A 23,957-nucleotide genomic window follows, 5' to 3' on the forward strand; every position below is an offset into this window, starting at 1 on the left:
AGGAGGGGGATATATGAATTTAGATAAATCAAAACTTACCTGAAGCCAAAGGATAGAATTTGACAGAACCTTTATTTCTTCCCCAGTAAGCATTTCAATGATACACAATAATTCTGAACTGATATGCTATTTTTTATTATTAATTATGATTCATAATTTAGTCACTTAAGAACATGAGCAGCTACTTGAATTTTATGTACTTTCTTAGTTAAATAAGGAATTCTCTAGTTGAACGCTTTAGTTCAATAAGGAATTCTCTAGTTGAACTTGTACACACAATGTTAAAACTGCAATAATTATAATATTAGTGAGTGTACTTTACCTATTTTGATACAAACACATCATCACATTCTGCTTTAAAAACTTTTAAATACCCCAGTTTCTATTCTCATAACTGAGAATTCGATAAGGGCTGGAACAAAAGCAAAAACAGGTCACGTGCATGCAAATGAAAAGTATTTGTACATATGGTTTATATTTCAGATGTTTTTAAGAGCACACATGTTCCTTTGAGACATCAGGAACAGTCAGGAAAAACTGATCTAAAGATGGTATAATAGCTAGAATATCTGAACATGTCAATATAAATAATACTTAATAGTGCAAAAGACAAAAGATTCCCAAAGTTCATAGTTAAAAAATATGCGTCATAAGCTGATGCTAAGCATAAAAATGAAAAAGAAAATCCCTATTATGCAATATTAGTGATGTTTAAGCAATAGGTCAGTGACAGGATATGCCTCAGGTCACCTAAAACCTTGGAGGAATTTGAATTTAAAAGAAAAATCTCCATGCCTTCACATTACCAACACTAGTACCAAGGTTGTTACAACCACCTGCAGCAGATTGCAAAACAATGCACTGCTGAACTGCAAACTAATTAAGGACACATCAATGAAGCACAGTAAGGTTTAATCACAATCAGCACAACTGAATGTGTCACACACTTTGCACCTGAGGTATTACACCTTAATACTGCTGGGAAGCCAAACTGAAGGCAGCTGTTATGTGTTGTACACTTCCAAGAAGTCAGGGAGAAAGGAAACAGGATTTCCCTAGGAGTCACGAGGGAAATCCAGCTGCTTGAAGGCAGTGAGGAGGGTATGGACTTAGAATATAACCCTGCCAGTTAAAAGATAACATTTGCATGCACTCTCCATGACTTAACCTGTCAACTGAAAGAAAACGCTGCACTGTTATTCCCTTGTTTAAAAAACAAACAAAAAATACTTCCATGGGTTTTGAGAAATAGGATTAAGTGAGAAGTCACATGCACTTGAGTCATAGCAGGAGATGAAAACATTCTCTGTTTGCCTTTCTTTTACAGACCATGTTCCCAGCCAACCCATCATATAAGCCACAGAAAACAGCTGCCATCGTACCTAACACAGATCCACATAAGACAATCAGAACTAAAACATAATCCTTTTTGTTTGTACTAAGAGCACAGGACCTCAAGCCAAAAGCTGACACAAAGTCACATTTGATGCAGATTTCTCTCAGGGCACACAAAATAAACATTATTCTGTAAGCACCAAGCCTGAGAAAAGGAGCAGCAGAAGGCTAGAAAGGGTTACTTGGGAATGTATAAGGAGCTTTTTATTGTAATCTGTACTGTTTCAGTACAGAAACAGGAAACTATTCCAATCAGATTATATCAATCCTGAATAAAAATCAGCTAAGAGCCCATCAATGTATCTTGTTTCACACACGCATTGCTTTCCTCCTAAAGTGAATTCACCCATCATCTTATACCCTGTTTCATAAGATCAGATTAGTCAGCCATCATCTTTAATATCATCAACAGATGAGCATTGTCAGTAAGTTTTATCAGCTCCCATTTCACACTCTTTTTCAGATAAGCATCTACGCTGAACAATATAAAGTACCAAACAAACTTTTGGAATGTCAGCGACCACCCCACTTTGGAAATGAACCTTGTGTTTATGACTCTGAGGCAGCTTCAAGTGACTGGCTGGATATTATATCTAAATTATTTTAATTACTCTTGTTAAACTATTCACCTCAAACTTTTAGGATCATACCATATCTTTTCTTAGTAATTTTTTTTGTATTGATTTCCCTCATTTGATCTACATTTTTATCTGTTGATGTTTGAATTTTAGAAAGATCAGTTGATGTGCACATCAAAGTCCACAGCCTGAGAACCACCTTAAACTCCTCCTTAAACAAAGGAGGACTCATTATTTTACCATGTTCTCGTTTTCTGACCACTATTTTTAAGCCTGGATTGTTGTTTGACCCCAAGAGGCTTCCTGCTCCTAGGAGTTTGACCAACTCAGCTTTAAACAGCTCCAGTTAGGTGAGAAAAATCCCATATTCATTTCCCATATGAGTGCAATATTTAACTTGGCCACCATCGTGCTTGTTCAGAAATCTGAGTTACATAGATGTGTGCTGCAGCACCCATAATCTACTGAGTTCAAATGCATGAATATAAAAAGGAAGAGAGACTGCATCAAGAGAATAACTTTCACTTTACATTAGGAAGTCAGAAAACACACATTTAGAATGTCTATGGCCCAAGACACATGTGTGAAATTACTTTATTTTGATTTCTAGTAGATTTTATGACCAGACATGTGCCCCATGGTTTCTTGTGACTGTTTAAAAGGTCATGAACCTCCTTTAGTTCATTTCCAATTGGAAGATGACATATGTCCAGGACATCTAAAACTGAAACAAGAGCAAGATGGACAATAACAGCAGATACAAAATTAGAATATAATTTCAAACATCCACGGTTCATTTTGAGCTACAATTTTTCTTATCTTTGGGAATTTTTACATTCCAAACAATACTCCTCCTTGAGGCAAAGCAAGATTAAAATTATTATGGTTATTACTAAAATGACTCTTTTTGATCCTGTAAACTTGGCTTTTACCCAAATATCTAAATAATTTTTTTTAATTTAAAAATATTGCTTGAAGATAGCTAAGTGATCCTAGAAACTGATATATGCATCTGAAGTACAAATAGTATGCTTCCTGTGACTTCAGAAAATAAGCCTGTGGTGGGAAGAGAGGAGAACATGGAAGAAAAAGCAAGAATGGAAATGAGAAGCATTCTATCTATTGTAACATTCTTTAGAGGAGGTGGTATGACGCAGAGAATAACCAACTAAAGACAAGAAAAAACCCTCAAAGGTGATGCTATAAAAGGCTGGTTATGACACTGTCATTGAGCAACATAAAGTACCAGAATATGTCTACCTGCACTCAGAGTAGGATGAGAGAAAGGATGTTTTGATAATCATCTCAGAGATACATTTGGGTCAAGTTCCAGCCTCAGCAGGTCTCCACAGGAGTTGTGGAGAAACAGACCACTGTGGAAATCACATGTTTGTTAGAAAAAAAGTCCTGAGATAGATGGCACATGAAGCTAAAATCAACCTATCAACTCAGTTGTGGGAATCCTTAAAATCAGACGGGTTTGGGGAAAGCTGCAAAAGGCAGGCCTCAGAGACAGCAGAACAGCAGTTAGAGCTAAGCAGTAGCCGTAAGATTTGTCAGCAGAAAAATTACATAAGTAGAAAAGTAAGGACAAATAGAACAATGGTCTGTGTATTAACGCTTGTCTAGAATAACTCCCTAAGCTACAGAAAAGTATATCTAGCAAGATATTAGGAAGTTCTAAGCTTAATAATGGAGCTCTGTGCATTGTGTTTTAAGGCTTACAAGCAGGCATTGTATTCGAAATAAGCAAGCATTCTTTTAACCAAAGGTATGTGTGCCTATAGTGGCTGGATAGAACTACTGTCAATATGCTTTTGCTTTGTGTGATTGGTCAAAAAACTTTCAAAGTAAGTTATTAAGTTCTTTGTCTGCTACCGAGGATGTGAGCTACTAGCATCTTCCCATTGTCATAACCATGTAATGAGACTGATGCTAGAAAATAAACAGCTCGAGGTACCTTCCCCAGCAGTCCCGCCCTTTTCGTGATTTGTACATAGACCCCCCCGTCAGCAATATCAATCTTCATCCTTAACGGGAAAGAAATTGACACTAAAATCCAAACAGCTGAGTGTCTCTAAGGACCACGTCTAAGTCGGCCTTAACAACCCAACATCTACTTAATTTAAACAAACCCGTCTTGCTCGCAGCTGTCCCTGTGTTTTTCCCCCGAAATAGTCTCGGGGTGTCCCTGTCCGTGGTGCTGAACCCCAGGCGCCGAGGCTCGCTCTGGGAGGGTCCCTGGCCGTGGTGCTGCAGACACGGCCTGGGGACAGAGGGACAGAGGGCTGGGGCATGTCAGCCACAGACCCATGGGACCCTTTGCAGCTTTGTCTCCCAATTTTGGCAAGTGCGCTTCTGGAAATGTTAGAACACAGTAGCTCAGCTGTCAGAAAGGATAATCGACCCATTTTATCGCTCATCCATGACGGCATCTGTCTGAGCGTCACTGGCATTCCAGAGTTCCACAAAATCACTTTTCCCCATTTAGAACTGGGAAAAAATGATCTTATTAAGTCAAAACTTCCAAGGGAATATAACAGACTACTCAACGCTTTAGCTTGTACTCTTTCTAATTACAAAACAGATTATCCAATCTGAACAAAGAAATCCCATAATAGTCCTAAAGTTCTACAACTGTCATGGGATGTGAACTTAATAATCTTACACAGCTTCCTTCAAAGACAGTCTTTGCAATTCTCTTCCCATCTTCCCTTTTCAGGTCTCTATGTATGCAATGAAACCAGATCAGGAAAAGAGGGTCTTCATTCTCCTAGCTAGATTTTTCTCTTTTATGGTTTCCTAAATTTAACCAACACAAGAAAGGTTCTGCTCCAAGTACTTCCTGTTTGTATGCTTCCCTTCTCCTAAAAGTTTCTCCCAATGTGATTATGCCAAATGTTTAGGTCTGTCAGCCTACATTTAGAGAGGATGAAGTACTCCTCTCCTCCAAGAAGCAACTTGTGTTTCACAAAAAAAAACTATGAAAACTTGTTATCTAAAACTGGAGAGGATCTGAGAAATAGACTTTATCCTAAAAATACTAAAATCCATACTGGACTAAAAAATGAATAATGAAATATGTGTCTCCTTTTCAGATATCACAGATATCCCAGGTATCATTCAGGCTGGCATTAATATCTCAAACATTGTTTCTCGAGATATCCAACATTCTAGAAAATTTAATGGGCCTTCTTGTAAATACCATGGATTCTAATACAAAGTTTGAAACATTTTACTTCCTGTAAAGTCCTGCTTTAAGCAGGGATTCATGTGAAGCACCCTGAAAGGAAGAATATTTGCACCTTCCTTCTGAGGATATCCTGTCTGACTTTGGAATACTTTTTAACTAAGTGGTACCTTTTGTCACAGATACAGATGACAAATTTCCTGCCTGAAATACCAGTGACAAGACAGCCAGGACAGCTGCTGAGCCCAGCAGTGCCATGCCTCAAAAGTTTTAGTGCCTAAATTCCAGATGTAATTGCCTATCAAAATAAGTGACTGCCGCTACATCCACTCTTGTTATTTCTCACACTGTTCTTCTCATCCTCCCTTAGTGTCCAATTTTTGAACATGCTTTATACTTAGAAGGACACTGAGTCCTGGTGAGTTCATCAGTTTTAACTGCACTCCTTTTGTGCGTATTCAGCACGAGCTGAATACAATGTAATTTACATTTCCTATGTGAAAGCACTTGAGTCACAGAATATCTGCATAGGATTTAATGCCTCTCTAGAAAAAAAAGATTTCTTTTAAAAATTTGCAAAACTCTAATAGGTTCACATCAAACCATTTTTTAGTTTCTATCTCTGCCAAGAGGAAAATAACTAAGCAAATTTCATGCCCATCCCAGATCTGCTTCTACACAAGGGAAAATATGAAGCACAAGTTTTATATGCAGTGCTTTTGTGCTTCCGAAATGGGAACCCTGCAACAGAAATCAGGTTGGCATGCTGAAGAACACCCAACAGCAAAGCTGACATCAGAACAACAAAACTACTTTAATTTTTCATAGTAAAAAAAAAATCTATTACTTCTCTTCCATCAAGGTGTGTTTTATATTAGTGGCTCCCACATACTAATTAAACACCTCACTTCACTAAGGTGAGAGCTATTTGTTGCTTCTGTACACTAGACTGGAAAATAAGTCATTACATGCATAACAGCCTCTATAAAATTGATGACGATTTAGCAAATACTACATGGAACAGATAAAAATATTAATAAAAATATTATTATGTACACATGTAGCTATACTGCAGAGAAAAGAAGATTTAAGAGCAGCATAAATTTCGTCTTCCAGTAACATCAGTTTATGATCTTACACAAACGTTGTGCCTTATGAAAGGAAAATTATCAACAGCTCCTTGCATACAGCAAGGATGCAAAATGTAACAAACAACAAGATGTAACAAACTTTTGAGAGTATAAAATCATGCTTCCATATCTCAGTATTTGCCATATATTTTTACTTCTATTTTCTTTCCTTATCCAAGTTCAGAAATACAATGCAATTTATTGCTTCCACTGAATAAGGAAAAGAATGTGCTCATGAATAACATAGGTGATGCAGAAAAGGCAACACGTTCAGGTGGGAAACTGTGCCTGTTGTATAAATAAAATATATACCTCTATAAATACAATATGTAATACTCATTCCAAAGCACAGTCACCTCTTAAGGAATAAACACTTGAGTCAAAGCAGGGTAACAGACTGGCAGTGCACTCCTGGCATTTGTCAGGAGCGTTCGTCAGGCTGACAGCAATATTAACCACAATCCATTCCAGTTGCCTTGGTTTATCATTGTGTGACTGATGTTCAAAACAGTGCCAGAAGAATCTGCTTAAATAAAGTGTTGGTTTAACCTACACTCTGCAGTTATTTAAATCTGTACTAACTGTGGACTCCTAGCTGACACATTAAAATAACCTATTACTTAGATTTGACACAACTTGCAATTTCTAAACAATTTTTAAAAAGTAAATTCTTCATTGTCTTAGGCACCAAAAAAAAAAAAAGAAAATATATTGACCTGACTTCCTTTCTGCCAGATCAAAATCAAAGTTTTCCTTTTCTTTACACAGTGGAAGCACTAAACTGTGATGAGTCTCTGGGCATGCATAAGGAAAGGAAATAAATGACTGTTACAACCATGTAGACATTTAAGTGAAATATAAATATTTTAAAAACATTTAGCAGTGCAAAAGCATGGACATGCCAAAATACATAATTACTAAATATTTGGAACCACTACCCCCAAGATAACAGTGCTACAATGAAAATATCACAATATTTTCCTAGTAGAATATTAGCAAGGTCTTCCAGATACTTGTCACAAATTCATCATCTGACATGAAGTTTAACATTTAAGCTACATGGAGTTGATACTGCTAGAACTGCCAAAATAGTAACCAAAACTTGAACTGCTTTATTTGAAACAGGTATGGCATAAAGACTCTAATTGTGTGTGTATATGTACATACACATAGATATGTGTATATATATATATGCAATAATTATGCGCTGTTTAAAGCTCCCAGTTTTCCAGCAAATGCTTGAGAAGGTTGAATGTAGATAGAGATGAAATCTGAGTAATGTCCTCCCTCAGCACCAGCAATGGAAAGATTCCCTCAGAACTGAAAGCACACTTAGCAATCCTCCTCAAAGACTACTTTCATGAACAGAGAAATCCATATAACCAGTCAATGTTAATAACAAAAACATATAAATAGAGCAGGTTTGCTATCCAATGTCTCAAATGGAGCTAAGTGCCATACCTGACTTAAAATGAGGAAAATATAGTCTCTTTCAGGAGGAAGAAAGACCAGGACTACAGTGCTGATTGAATTGACAGCACTTGGAGAATTCTTTTCCTTGTCTTCAACCATTTCAGCAATGACATGATCTATGCAGAAGCATCACTTAACAAAAGTTAATGGAAAATGAGGTTGCAAAAATCATGGCATCACCAATGAATTTATTAATGATTAGTACACTTAATTTGTGTACTAACTCAAGCTATGCAGGACTGATGTTACTTTTAAGTTTTCAATGTTAATTTAAGTGCAATTCACAAGAGTATTCTAGCTTGGTGATAGATATTTTTGGCTGTAAACTACCTTCAGATACTTTCTGGCCAGAGGATTATTAAATAGAATTTATTGAATTCCACAAAGAAAAAAATATTTTCAAATAAATAAATGTTTACATTTTAAAGATTTGTTAAAATATAAAATATGTGCAGGTTTACCTATGAATGTGGATCTGTGTCAGCCAGACATTCTAAGAAACCTTAGAGTTAATGACTTCTTCACATTAAGTAACACTATTAGGAAAAGTTACAACAATAGTACCTCAGAATCTCTGCTTTAGCTTTAAACGTGTACATATACACATTCAAAAGGCATGGTACAGTCTTCAAATACATATACACACACACATATTCAAATATATATAAACATATATATATATATATTTGTCTAAATATTTGCTGACTATACAGTACCTTTTTTAAGGTTAAAAAAACTAAATCAATAATAAAACCTTTTCACAGACTAGTTTTTAGTTTATTCAATTGCAAACTGAAAGCAAAAACTTTTAAAGCTGCCATATTTCTATGGGCATTTTTAGTAGCAAATTACCAATTTATATAAGACTTTAAAAAAAGAGCTATAATTAAAATACTCTCCTTACCTTTTCTACTAATTAGCTATATTGCTCCACATGCCAACCATTTCCCATAAAAGTTACCTTTTAGAAAAAGACCCTGCTTGCTGATCAGTGCACCCAGTCCTTGTAGAGAAAATTAGAGATACTTCTACTTTGTAAAATGAAATAGTCCCTTCTGGGAAAGCATTGCAAGAGAACAATCACACTCTATAAACAGGCTGTATATCGAATCTGCAAATGGTGGGGGGACTGTTGCAAAAACTCACAAGGCTACTCTGCCAGAAAGGAATTGTTTGGAAAAGTTGTTCAAACCTGGCAATGTCTTTCTGACAAAGGACAGCTGCATTACTCCAGCATATCTGAAGGGGTGCACAGAGGAAATGATAAAATGAAGTTTCTACTCATTGGAATATGGGCAGTGATTTAACAGTACCTAAAATAAAATGGTACCACAAGGTTTGCTACTAAAAAAAGTACAATTCTCATCAGAAAAAAATAAACAGAAAAAGGCTAATTTTTAATCTTTAACAGCCTCAGCATTTCTGACTTCATTAAAATTTGAAATGAAATGTAATGTCTTTGTTCCAACTAGGAGCACCTTCCAACAACAATTATTGGGTTGATACAATCAGAGGCAATAAGAATACATTAATAATTCATTTTTACACAATCTGATTCTTATTATCAGTACACACATGAAGAAATTAAACACTTTTAAAGGTCGTGCAGGAAACATTAATACTAAACATAGTACTAAACATAGAAAATGTTTACAAGACTACAAACTACTATGATAAAACTATAAAAGTGTATTTGATGACAAATACCTTTGACAAATCCCTGAAGTTGCTAGGAAGCGTAAGGTCCAACTCCTCTGACTCATAGTTGGTGATAACCCAAGGGAAGACAGGGTACTGATTCAAATCATTGTAAGTTCGACCTGACAAACAACAAAAAAACTCCACTGTGAATAAAGAGCTACATTTAACTAAAATAACAATCTCACAGATGCAACAATATAACTTTATGAGCTGCTTGAAAGAACTGCAGTTTATTTCAGATCTGTTATAATTTCAACATTCTATTTTGCTTTATTGAAAGGATAATGGGAAAGTTGACAATATGCTAGTATTTAATCTAAAACATTTCAGCCCATTTCCCTTTAATTGTAAACTCTTTTGCATACAGTAAGATTGACAGTTAAATTCATTCATTTCCTATGCATTTCTCTTTCCTTGTTTACATCATCTTGTCTTCCATTTCCTTAAGGTGAAACACTTCCAAAAATGGAGGGTCGATGATTTTTGCTGATACTAAAAATTAAAGCATTCTTTTTACATAATGTCTTAAATACAATATGTGAAAGAAGAATGAAGTAGCTCAGGAATTCAGACTGAAGAAATTTTCTATTAATAACTGCTTCATCTAGAGAATCACTTTGAGGAGAATTCATTCTTGCCCATTGTCCATCTATGGATATGCCAACATTTACCAGGATAGAGAATTTGTTTTGGATATACGTTCATGTGTACATCTTCATATATCTAAGATGGAAATAATACACTTCTTCCAGTAAAAACAAAATATTCAATTAGAATAAACATATACCACACACACCAACACATCACAAAGCCTGGTTTCTAAATTTAAAATGCAGTTTTTACATAGATCCTGGCTCTTTTATTATATTGTTGCAGAGGCTTATTCATTCATATCATCTTCAATCATCATGTTCTTGAGATTTTGTTCAGCCTGGTCTTAAAAGTCTCCAAAGACAGGTTTTAACCTCTTTCCCAGGAATATTATTTTACAATCCAATCTGTAAAGTTGACAGAAAACATTTTCTAAATCTCCACCACAGTTTTTCTTCTACCAGTTTTCTCACACAACTCAGTATTTTTCCAGCATGGTTTGCAGAATTTTTAAATTATATAGCCAGTCTTTCCCTGATCACTTGGCTTTATTGCACATTACCTGTTATTGAGGATTAAGGCTACTTACATGACACTGGGGTAACCATCATTCTTTTAACTCCCTATCATGGGCAGCTCAACTTTCCCTCTTTCCATAACGTTATCTTTTTGCTTCTTCTAACCTCAAACACCAAGCAGATAAGAATTCAATTTATAATTTCAATAATATATTAAAGCTGAAAAGGATCATTCATTGGAGCCATAGAAAAGAGTGTCATGATGAGCCTCATTCAGCTTGAGCAGTAACGAGGCAAGCAGATCGACCCCTACTTTGAAAAATCTGTCAGCATCCTGGCACCTCTATCTTGATGACTGATTACAGAAAGCACCAAAAGTGACCATTTGTATAAAATGCAATTAGTGCAAGTACAGGCATTTGTTACATCAATGGTTTTAGCAAGAGCAAAGCCTAAAAGGGAATTAACAGAGCTTTCACCACAGAAAACAGCTGAAAATTGAGAAATTTTCTAAGTTGCTCAGAGGATAGAATGAGTTGGAAAATAAAAGGGATGTCATGATACCCAACAGTCAGCCTCCACTTAGTAAACTGAAGCCCAGCTGGTTAGAAGCTGATGGGGTAAGATGTGTTAAACAAAATATAGTTCAGTGTTTACAGAATGAGTGGTTAGGACAAAAATAAGTGAATAAAAATTAGGCTTGGTTTGGATTAATGGTGTCCTAGACCAGCAGCACTGGCAGTCCAAGCACTACACCCTTTCTTGAGACCAACCATGCATCCTGCAACAGTGGTATTTATTGGCTCCAGGAATATTCTGCTCACTGGCTGAGATTTCCTAGAAATTTCAGCATCTATGATATTTAGGGAGGATAGTAGTTACGAAAATTAAAACTTAGAATACTGAAGATAAAGAAGTTCCTATTTCTGAGACTTTGCTAAATAGTTAACAGTCTATATCATTCCTGTCCCCCCGCAACAGTCATGATATTCTGATTTTAAGTGCAGCTCAGTACAGTGTTATGAATACCTCTCTAGTCTTACATAAACATAAATATAATTATGAATGAAGTAAACTTAGGAGGATTTTTGTGAAGATTTTCAGGACACAATCATACATAGACAAAACTACTCATTACAAGAGCAAAATATATTTGTGCCCCATGGCTACTGTGACTGTGCCATGGCCAACTCCTTTTCTGTGTAATTACAGTAATTTGGATGAACATTAATTAGCAATACCTGCTATAGTGTTTAGAAACATCAAGTATTCAAAGTTGGAAATCTCTCGGTGCTGCCATCGCTGGGTCATGTTGGAAGCTTTGAAGATCTGTCGTGGACTAGCCAAAGAAATGCGTCTGAAAACAAGGAAAATTGGAAAAAGTAATGAGAAAACTGGTGGGTCTTCCTTTTTTACATAGCTGATTTTTAGTGGCAGTAGTACATATTCTTTCTACCAGGTCTGGGCTAGATTTCTCTGGAGATCAAACTGCCACTTGGATACTTGAAGTTCATTTTTAAAGTTTTATAATCTAATAAGAATAAAAAGAATTAATGCATCTGACAGCTGGATATGTCAAGATTTGAAAACTTTCCAACAGAAATCTTTACAGCTGTGCAAATTCAGCTGCTCCATGATGGCTTGATGTATTACAGAAATATTTTACTGGAGATTTAGAGATGGAATATCATTAAATAAGAAAATTACAATACTTTCAGAATTTCACATAAGAATCAAGTCATCTTTAAGGAGAGGTTTTTTAAATCCCTCAAGAACAAAGGAAAACAATGATAAGATGATAGAATTTCATTATGAAGTCCATCCTCTTGAGGTTTAAATTCTGGGCAGTGTTGTGGAGTTAGTCATAAATAACTCAAACTTTTAGAATTTGATGCCAGATTTCCTAATGTTTGTGAAAGAAGACTGTAAAGTCATTCCTTGGAGTGATAAATCAAACAGAGAAGAGTTTATCATAAAATTCCCAAGACTGTTTTGTTCATAACAAAAACATCTGTAAATACCAAACCCACATCACTTAGGGAGGAAAAAAAATACATATGTAGTTTTAGTTAAAAAAAACTTTACAGGTATTGGTAAACCATTCAAGGAAACTGTAACTGTTTTTTTTTTTTAATAACCTACATTATGTTGCAAACAAATTGATCAGTACAAATGGATGTGAAATATTGAGCAAATGTGTCTTCAATGTACATTTAAAACTTTTCACACAATTTGTTTCTGTAAATAGAAATCCTGATGTTCTTACAGAGTGACTATAGGAGCAATCCAAGAGATTTTTTTTCTGGACTCTATAAAAAAACTGCAAAACACAACAGAAAACATCCCAAACTATTTTAATTCCATTTCTATGTACAGAAATTGATTAAAAATAAAAAATTAAAGTAACAACTATCAAGATACTCCCCAAGGGTCTCCTGCTCCATGTTCTGTAAACGAGTAGGTGTAAATGCTTCAAACCATGTGGGCTGGATCGATGAAAATAAAAACAACTCTTAGAACTGACAGATAAAATTAACTCTTATTGTAAAATACCTGGTCTGGGGTAATCCAAAGATGGTACCAATACCAACCCGAGGTAGACAGTTAACCACTTTCTTTACTGTTGCTTGGTCAGGGAAGTTGAACATGACACCCACTGTGAGTACAAGAGTTGAAAGACAGCATGACTTTACATATTTCAGGCTTTCTCAACCAACACAATGCAACCCTAATCTCAGGTGCTCAACAGATCAGGCAAGTTTCCTTCAGGTTGCTGTAGATATATTTCTGTTAAATTTACAGAACTCCTTTTATATATCACTAACAGGAATTTCAACAGAAGTTGTCACTGTTGCACATCTTACAAGGTCTCCATTTTTTTTCCTCTATGAATAGAAATTAAACTTATATGCACAGATTGACTGACTAGAACAAATTTAAAAATGTATGTATTAACTGGTTCACACATTTACTAATTTACTTTCTAGATATTTTCTAGAAATAGTGTTCAAAATACTATCTTCCTATTTTGTCTGAGACACGTGAATGACACTTCTGAAACAGCAACCTAAAAATCTGAATAACAATCTAATTATGGTATCATCAGTGGCCATTTATGACTTCAGAGAGTACAACAAGTGTTGATGCATATGATTAATATTCTGTTGGACAATACCATTACCAAAACAATGTTCTACATTTTAAATAAAGCATGAAGGCATAGCAGTCCCTGGTCTAATCCAGTAGTGAAATTCTTTCATTCAGTTGTTCTTGGTGTGTATAACTAACAACTATCAGCTCTCCAAGGGGACACAAAAATCCTTCATGCATAACAAATCAGAGGTAGGACTGTCTTGAGCAGGAGTCCTCAGAGAATGCCAAATAAATACGTGGATATAAATGGAAGTGAGGCATTGATAATGCACAGTTTTCATGGTTTATCATAATTTATCATTGAAAAAAGAATTGGAAGGAGAAACCAAATTACAAAAAAATACTAACTTAAATACTGATACATTTAATACAAGCCCCTCCTCTATCTACACAAATCCATGCCAAAGCAGACATGGCTAAACATCCAAGGAGAATGCACGTGTCCCCACATCCTTGGGGACCTGTCATTTAGTTAAGCTCACTGTACCTCTATTTGCCATGAATATTTCCAGTGCTGTATTTTGCAAGAGGTAACGTCGGGAAAAGATAGACCGAATCTCTGAGAAGAGCCATTTTCCATGGAGTCCTTCTGTATATGCCAGAATCTAGGAGAAACAGACAGAAAGGATGTTTTAAATATGTTAGCTGGACAGGTAATACCTTGCAAAAGAGGAACTCTTTGACCCACAAACATGGATTCTACCAATAAACATGGATTCTACCAATAAAATTAATTCAGATTGTAAAATACCTGGTCTGGGATAATCCAAAGATGGTACCAATACCAACCCAAGGTAGACAGTTAAAATCTAAACATGGATTCTAGCATTTACATGCAAAACCTGCAGCAAAATTAAAATATGCACGAACTTCAAATCATGTTATGAATCTCTAATACATTTTCTTGTACTCCTGAATTCAATTATTCATGCTAAATATTTTAAACATTTGCTTGCAGTTATTCCTTTAAATACAACTGTCTATTTTTCATAACATTTTCAGAGTTTCAAAAACATTATTAAATGTTCAGCATTTCAGCAAAGCATAAAACTGTATTCAGGAATGCATTTCTAGTAGCATTAGATGTATCTGCACACCCTTCAGCATTGTAATAACAGGCCTGTAACAAATAAGCAAGAAAAAAATGTCTTTGAAGAAAAAAAATGTTCCTTAGGTTTATCGTTAAGGCAGCGTTCATTAATTCTAGAACTAGAAAGGTTGGCTGTATAAGAGGTTAAGTATCATTTTGTCAGCTAAGGTTAAACACAAACCTGCAAATGAACTCAGCATAATCTCTCTATGGAGTAAGCGGTTGTCAAAGTAACTTGTTACAATTCCTGTCATCCCATCTGACAGACACAGATGCTTAGTCTGCCTTCACAATTCAAACTAATTCCATTTTCAGTCCTCAGCCACTTTGTTTCTTTGTTGCTTCACTTTTTCCTTTCCGTTTCAAAGCTTAATTATGTAAGTGTTAAAGGACATAGAGACTGGACACTTCTCTACCTCAGATTAACAAACTATAGGAGAAGGAAAATCTGAGATTTGTCAATTTTAGCAAACACAAAAGCACTTAATAGACAACCATCACAGAAAATGAGATTCATATGCAATCCTTGTTAACATCATTCTTACCACAATTTCACTTGAGCAATAAACACATTGTGTACAAAAATGAAAAAGTGAAATTCAAGTCTTTAACATAACAAAGACTGTTAATTAAGCCAATAATTTGTTTACAGGTTTTTAACAAAGGAGGATTTTGCCTTGCATGTAGCATATATTGACAAATAAAACCTGCACTTTTGTAGCACAGAGAGCAGATGCACCATTATAAAAGCACTACACAATACAGCATAAAATATTGTACCAGTTTTGTGAATTAAAAGCAAACAAGACTGGAAACCAAAAGCTGATAGCACAGATCAGAACATACAAAGCAAATCATCTTCACCTCAATACAAGTGCCAACTTCTCTCCCAGCAAACACACACACACACACACACACACACACATAGAAAGAGAAGGAAAAAAACTCATAATACATAATTCTTCCAGTACAAAATTCTAGAACTGTAATGAAGGGACCAGAGATTGTCAATGGTTGCTAAACATTTCTGGAACTGGGGAACTAACAGACTTGGGCCACACTGACACTTCCCATAGTACACCCATATCCCATCCACACTAATTGGCAGATTTGTATAATTCTGTGGTGCTATTCAGAACCACCATGCTTGGTTTTTGTCACATGCATATAAATATCCTCTAAGAATACAACATCAAAAGAGGCAACAAAAGAGACAAAGTTGCAGTGCTCATCACAGAAATCTCTTGGTACTTTTTGATGATATTCATCCATCTTGTGATCCTGAAATTGGAGCTTCTAATTGTAATGCTTGATTTTTTTTGAGACAGACAGCAATGTGGTAACCTCCAATTTTCTGCAACAACTAAAATCCAACAGCCTGTTTGTCCCCATTGGTCTATGCATGGCAAATTCAAACATTTACTATGTGGATAGTGTAAGTAAAAGCAGCACTCTAAATAATTATTTCTTTTACCCTGTGAAGTGAGCATTTTCTGTGAGACTGCCAACCCCACATGAGGCCCAGAGCTTGCCGCCTGCAGCCTCCTTAAAACTGGAAGGAAAAGCACCAGCCTGAAAAGAGCAGAGCTGGCTTGCATTGTGCACCTTGTAGAGCCAACCAAGTAGGTGAGGTAACTGAATTCAGAGGGAGAGGATTTACAGCAGAACTGGACCTGCCCCAGAAACACTACAGTCACTGCTGTAAGCACCTCTGAAGCACTCATTAACAAAACTGATCAGGAGACACAAGCAGCTGAGGCCGGGCTGAGCAGGGCCTTCATTCCGGGCTGGAGCAGCCCCTGCCTGCTCTGCGGCCTCACTTCAAAGTCTCTGGAGTTCAATTAAAACTGGATTAGGTTGGAGCAGCCCTTCTGTGGGACACTGTGCTCTCTGGAACTCCGGGTGCACTGACAGCACCCTAGCCAGGGCTCTAGCCCGCCAGTGAACCAGCTGCCATGGCAACGCAGCGCTGCCCCGCTCATCACTCCCTCCACCTAGAGCGGATGAAAGGTCCAGGAGACAAACACATTTCTTTCATGTCTATGGCAAAGTGCTCCTCATGAAAATCCAGCACAGCCTTTCACTACCTAGAAAATATTATTAGAAACTGCTAGTTGTAGAAACTGGCTCGTTCTTCAAATAAAATTCAGCATTTTTATTCTGGCAAACAAAAATTATTTTTTTAATCACTTCTGACATCAGAACTACAACTTTCAAGAACTATTTTTGCATTTGCCTGTTTTCACCCATAAGTCACAAAACACACAGCTCCACTTCAGAATTTAAGAATAGCTACCTTTTTCATACCATCGCACAATATTTTGAGATTAAAACCAACTCATTTCTGCCTTTTGTTACCACCAGTTTTGAAACAAGTTGTGGAGCAGAGACTAAAGAGAGTCTACAATCTAATTTAATTTGCAGAAATAGTACTGCCTTCCCCACATGAGAAAGTATTTACAGAATTTCAGTTGATTCAACACATATTAAATTGAAGTTCAATCTACTGCACATTTCATTTGTTTCTAAAGATACAGCACCTTACAGGAGAAAAGACAATTTATACTGTTTACCATTTCATTTAAAAACACATAAACTAATGAGGCAACTGTAAAGTTCCACAGTTTCAAAAATCTCATTGAACTGTTCTGTAATTAGACTTTGACAACACCAGATGAAGCAGCATCATGACAACATTACTAAAAATACAAAATTACTTTCCCCTTTGAATGAAGTCCCTTCTTTTACTTCAAGGATTAGAAATGAAGGTCTAAACCTGTACTAGTCACTGTACTCATGCTGATGGCCCCAACACTGCACAGCTGTCAGAAACTCCCTAAGAAATTAGTGAGTAAAGAACAGCCAGATTCAAATTCTACTTGGAGGAGACTCTGAAATCAGAGTAGCATGAAAACTCAGGCAGACCAGTGCTGACCACAAATTAAGATCATACATAAGTAAGTGTTCACGATTTACAGTGATACATCCGCTAATTTCACAACAAAACAAAAAAAAGCTCATTTAATTGGAAGCTATTCTGTGATTTTTCAGTCTTTAATACAAATGCCCCATTCTACCTTCTCTTCAAAACTCTCCTTGAATGTTTATCATAAACAATGTCTATTGTAAAATACTTCATGCAATAGTTGAAAAACCAGCCCCATCACTGCAGCTGCCTCCTGAATTAGAAAAGTAATATTTTACTGAAGACTAAATGAACATTTTGCTTTACTTGTTAAGCAAGCCAATCAGCTATCGTATATTTTATTTTATTTTAGAGAAAAGTACTATTGATCTTGAAAATGTGAATAGGCTAGAAGTAATTAAGTCTGCAAATGGTTATAGAACTGAAACATTAATTGAATAATTATATTACTTTAATATGCCAGCCAACTTAACTGCCATGAGTAAAATAAAAGCTAAATAGCTTATTTAAAAAGCTGATGCACATTTGTATAATTTTAAATAAGTTATAATGCAAAACAAAGAAAAAACCAACAACGCACTGAATAAAAATATAGAGTATTTAACTTACATTCTAATTTGATTACAGTTGAGAGAAAATTTATAAATACATTCTAGCAACATTCCAGGTTATTTGGAGTTATTTTTAGTCAGGAAGGCAAAATTACAGCTCTCAGAGGCTACAAAATCTGACACTCAGCTTACAAGAAACCTGGATTTCTACCTTAACCTCAGCCTTGCATCTGAAGACCCTAGGATTCTACTGTCCAGGTATTATTTAGTTCCTGGCTGCAGGATTCACAGTGAAAGAGTCTGACTCTGCTCTTTGTTTAAATACGTCTAAGTACAACTGAATTAACAGGGAATTAGATCAGACTATTAATGATCTTAAACATCAACATGCTCTTCAATAAATCAGAGTTGTTCATTGGTTTATTTTAGATTTCTCAAAGAAACAGCAAACAAGATGCTTGCTTTAAGTCTCAGATATTTACAAAATCAGCCACTAAAATCCACAGGCAGTGAGCAGCAGCCTCCCAACCAGTCCCCCTGTGAGCATGCACAGTCTGTTACACAACCCTGTTCAGCATTTTCATGGGTGACAAACTCAATTAAACATATTCATTACTTTAATGTTCCACTAGACAGTTTTACCCGGCATAAAAAAATAAAATAAATAAATAAATACTCAGTGACCTTTGTATTGATCAGAGCAAAATGGCTTATGCCTGGGTGTGGGTGGTGAAGGGATTGGGGAGGGGGGTGGTAAAGGACTCTTATGTTTTCTCTTCCAATTACTGAAGGAGATGATAAAACCACAGCAAATGATGTATCAGCTCATTTTATCTTATCGCTTTGGGGCTAGGTGACAATGAAGTTCATATTTCACTGGTTCCCATTGAAGATTGTGAAAATTACTTGCCCTTATGACCTGAAATTTCACTGGAAGACAGAAATTTCTCTTCTGCAAAGTAATGCAATTTTTCAGATGTCAACCTTTAGCCCAGCTTTAAAAATTAATTTCATTTATATTAACCAATGATATTGATATTTTCACAGAATGCTCTTTGATACATGAACCACCGACTAGCAAATTGATGTGCTCGAGAAGGATAGAATTATTTTCTCTGAAGCTGCTGGGGACAGACAGATTTACCACAAACTGAAATTCCCATTTCACATTATGCTGTTTATATTAGCCTAAAATACCTTAAGGCTTCAGGACCTGTAAATAGTTTAATCTTTTGTTAGGATTTAGTTCTGTTTCTAGACCCATTCAGTTTTGGAATAATTTCTCTCTACACAATGAAAAAAGAAACACCATGTGCTTGGAAATAAGAGGAATAATAAGAATAAAGTCTGTCACAGACCACAGATCAGTACATATATGATAGCATGAAAAATGCTTCCCAGATTATTAAAACAAAGGAATGCACAACTATATATTCTCCCTTTGTCCTGTCACTTAAGCTGTATTTCAGTGTGAAAAAATCTGTGTGCAATCTAAATTTTCTGAAAGGGGTTTTCTACTAACTTTCTTCCTGATAATCCCAATCTAACTTGGAAATAAAATTACTGAGGGAGCCTGTATTTCAGAACTTTTCTGATTTGACTATGTGGTTCTAAACACCTCACATGTATGTGCGAACAATGTTAGCAAATTTAGTACCAACTCTCTTACTTCCTTCAACTGGGTCTCTTTTTTTTTTCCTTCTGATTAACGCTGCTGGGTTTTAGAGAGCAGGAATTCATTACCACTATCAGAAAACATTTAATTAACCCAAAGAACAGGAATTTCTGATAGCTAAAGACAATTATGCAAGGTAAATTATGCAGCCTCAGATAGTGGAAGTTTAAAAAGAAGAAAATTAATACAGGTTAGGGCGACTGTCCAAGCCCTGCAAGGTTCAGGACATGAAGTTATTACTTTCTTTGCAAAACACGACAGCAGGCTTATTTAGGATAAAAAAGGAGCCAGAATTGCAAAAATTCACAGATTCTTGTAGGAGTTGACTGATATCTTGATTTAGTTACATTCTGATTTAAGAGCTAGTTGGATCTGCTCCTCAAGAGGTAGATACAAAAGGCTCATACAGATGTTTACCTCACCTGGAGAAGAGCAACATTTTTCCTCTCCCAGGGTTACCTGTTTATGCTATTTGCTACAGCACTGATGTTCATACATATACAGACTTCATATACCTGGTATGTAAAATGATGCAGACAACAAGTCATAACCAAGAATCTTTAAATCATTTAGAAATAACTCAACCTAGTCTTTTTGGACTGCATTAAATCATGCAACTTCAGGATTTCATGTGTCAATGAATTCCATCTGTTAAACAGACACAGTGCAAATACTAAAAAAGCTTGTTTTGATTTCATATTTTATACATTGAAAAAAATGACATTACCTGCAAAAGCTCAAGAAGAGAGCTTAAGCATCAGTGAGCAGAATTCCATGAAGTGATTTCTCACTGTGTAGAAGCTGTCAAAAGAAGCTGATGATATTAAATAGTGGAATTTGCATCAAAAATGCTGAAATTATGTATTATCAGTATTAAGACTTTGTAGCAATGAATGGTGCAGTGGTGCATTCCATATCATTACCCTGTGATACACAATTTTGAAAAACTAGCTGGGAAAAATCCCTTTGCCATCATTTTATCTATCCAGCTGAGAAGCAAGTGTCTAAATGGTTCAAAAAGTCCTTCACAGCTCTCCTATTTTGGTGCATAACTTTGTATCACCACAACTGTTGCTACCTTGTTAGTTAGCTCACCTTCAAGTTTATTAATGTAGAAAACTAAAAGACAAAGAACAGGAAGCTTTAGATGTTCCAAATTGTCACTCTGCAAAAACTGAACAATTAATTAGCTTTCCCATCTCCTTGTGAGCTAACAAAAAAAGGAAATACAAATTCAGATTGAATTCATTATGGAAATGTTTTATTATTGAAAAGGAGGTTATAAAATAAGAAATCTTTTAAATCTTAACCTCAAAAGCTTTTAGCACACTCCCCAGAATCAGGTATTCCCAATTAAAAAAAAAAAAGTATGTTTTCAAGGTGATATGACCATGATCCATATTTTGAAAATATAAATTGTACAGAAAGTTTCCTAGTAGAAGTAAGACAACACAGGACTGGTGACTCAAAACCATGTGATGAGGTTGTAACATTACTGCAATTTAAAAGAAGGATTTCACAACAAGCCCTAAAAACCTTTCCCTTGTTCAAAGATAGAAGTGCCAGAAAAATAGTTAAAAGGAATCAAGGAGAGATTTTTTTATATATGTGTAATGACAAAAAGGTTGTAGATTTGGGTTTTTCTTAAGTTTAAAGTTTTTTGAAGTTTAAAGTCTGGTTGATCTCTCTCCTTTTATAAAATTCCTAGTGCAGAAAAGTCCTGGAGGATAGTCCTTATCAGACTATTGGTGGATCTTTAACAAGTACAGAGTCTAAAAATTAGGAAAATTGCCAGACTCACAGTAGCTCATATCCACAGCAGTATTACTTACTATGTATGGTGAAATGTAAGAAAAAGGAGCAAGCGTCTTAAAGGCACAGCACAGAAAACAATGCAGAAGCCATCTTTGTTTTGCTGTCTCTTAAAGATACTTAGACATTGAAATTTTTTTTTTAAATCATAGATTATCCTGAGTTGGAGGAGACCCACAAGAACCACTGAAATCCAATTCCCAGCCCTGCACAAGACATGCCCAAGAGTCACACCCTGTGCCCAAAAGTGTTGTCCAAACATTTCTTGAGTTCTGTCAGACTGGTACTGTGATCACTGGCCTGGGGAGCCTCTCTTTTAGAAAAAATAAGGCTCATGTTTGCTATAAATGTCTCTTCAAATTTGTATTTGGAACAGCAAATGAGAATAGTCATGTCAGATTTCCACTGGTGCCCTGCCCCTGCCTATTTCACTACTTTCAGGATATGACTTCTCCCATGGGCTGCTTCTCCGCGTATCCAGCAAAGGCCTCTCCAGTCAGAACATGTGCAAGTGGAAGCAGCAACTACAACCAAGAAGGAACCACTACACCTGCAGCACTGGCAGCTGTCCAGTGTCTGCTGTTTCCATTTGATCCTGCAGAAGGAGGAGCAGAAAGCAAATGGGCAATGAAAAAATAAGTTTCAACGCCAAAAAATGATTTTTTTTTTAAATCAGTGACCTGTAAGCTGACCTTCATATCCCTTCATCAGAAACAAAACAAAAACAAAAACTCCCCCACACATCTGGCAGGAAGCTAGAATACCAGTCATCAAGAAACACTGCATCTGATCAGCTCATTAATGGGAAGCAAGCCCATACATGGAAGAACAGATGTGCCTCTTGAAAGCAAGGAGAAAAGTCAGACTCCAAAGCTGCCAAGCCAGCCACTCACATTAGAAGATTCTGCACTGGGTTTCAGGAGAGATGTGGCACACAAAGTGCCCCTTGCAAGGGGGGTATGGATGCAAAAATGGCTCAATGCCACCTTTGTGCTGCAGAGACTCTCAAGTGCTGCAGGAACCAAATCCCCTTCAAATAAAATGGGGCAGCTGTAGGGGCCGATGTGGCTTTGCCTCATTTGGGATGCCCAGGACTGTATATAATGCTGAACAGATTTTCCCTCTTGCCCTCAGAATCTGGGAAAGAAGATAGCGCAGAACTGCTATAAAACCCTTCACTGCCCAAGTCCTTCTCCACTCACTGTAAGTTCATTTACTGTAAACCATAGCCAAATGACAACAAAATCAAGGAAATGTTCTTAGTTATCAAAGCACATGTCTCCTATGTGCTCCTTTTTATAACAAAGTCCCACATGAGTATACTTCATATTTTGTGTCTGTATTCTTACATTTGTCTTATATTCCTGTAAAAGTAGATTAATTTCTCAGAACTGATTGAAATCAATCACGGACCAAGGTTTTGTTATGACCTGTGACTGCAAGGAAAAACCCTTTAAGATCACCCATAAAAATAATGTGTCCGATTAAAACTTACCCCATGTTTTTAAAGGAAAAAAAAAAGCCATGTGAAGAGGAGGTTTTATACAACAACTGCTGATATTCATCTTAGTACATGCTAAACTAAAGTAATATAAATTCAGATTTAAAGCATTCCTACAAGAAGAGACCCTTTCCTAAGATTAATTAAGCCAGGGGCACAACTAATGTGAGGTCTACAACGACATCTATGATTCTGGGGTAACAGAACAAGAATATAACCCTTATTTCAGCTTAAAAATGCAATAGAAAATTAAACTGCATTTCTAGTCCAAATGATTGATAAGAAAGGCTTGAAAATGTGATTCAAGTGTAACAGATACACAGATAGCAGTCTGGGGATAGCTGAACAATTGATCCAACAATATGATTTGCCTAGCCATTCCCCCTGGGGTATTAAATCTAAAACTTGTTGCTCCTGAGGGCCCAATAAAAAATAAGTCTATCAAAGAATTCTGCAGGTGACAGGAGGAGAGAGGGCAGTAAGTCTATGCAAAAATATTAGCTCTTGTGAAGAATTTTAATCTGGGCTGTGTTATGCATTTATCTTTCAAACCCATGATGCTGTTTTGCAAAACTGAAAGTTTTCCGAAAAGCCAGAAAAAGTCAAGTCTAATGTGGGAGTATTGACAAAGCTCCAGTTTCCAGCCAGTACCACCAGTGTTTCATAAATGCTG

General features: G+C 36.1%; 1 protein-coding gene across 6 annotated transcripts in view; it reads right to left on the reverse strand.

Moving 5' to 3' along the window:
- Positions 1 to 23,957, reverse strand: part of LRBA (LPS responsive beige-like anchor protein) — a 367,939-nt gene that overhangs the window by 106,971 nt on the left and 237,011 nt on the right. For all 6 annotated transcript variants that reach the window (XM_030947121.1, XM_030947122.1, XM_030947120.1 and 3 more), the window contains 4 exons: positions 14,217 to 14,334; positions 13,130 to 13,232; positions 11,818 to 11,933; positions 9,474 to 9,586 (listed from right to left, as the gene is read on the reverse strand). In XM_030947121.1, the coding sequence (XP_030802981.1) occupies positions 9,474 to 9,586; positions 11,818 to 11,933; positions 13,130 to 13,232; positions 14,217 to 14,334 (450 nt within the window). The remainder of the gene's footprint in view (positions 1 to 9,473; positions 9,587 to 11,817; positions 11,934 to 13,129; positions 13,233 to 14,216; positions 14,335 to 23,957) is intronic.

Source organism: Camarhynchus parvulus, chromosome 4 (genome assembly GCF_901933205.1).
Source record: "Camarhynchus parvulus chromosome 4, STF_HiC, whole genome shotgun sequence".
NCBI lineage: Eukaryota > Metazoa > Chordata > Aves > Passeriformes > Thraupidae > Camarhynchus > Camarhynchus parvulus.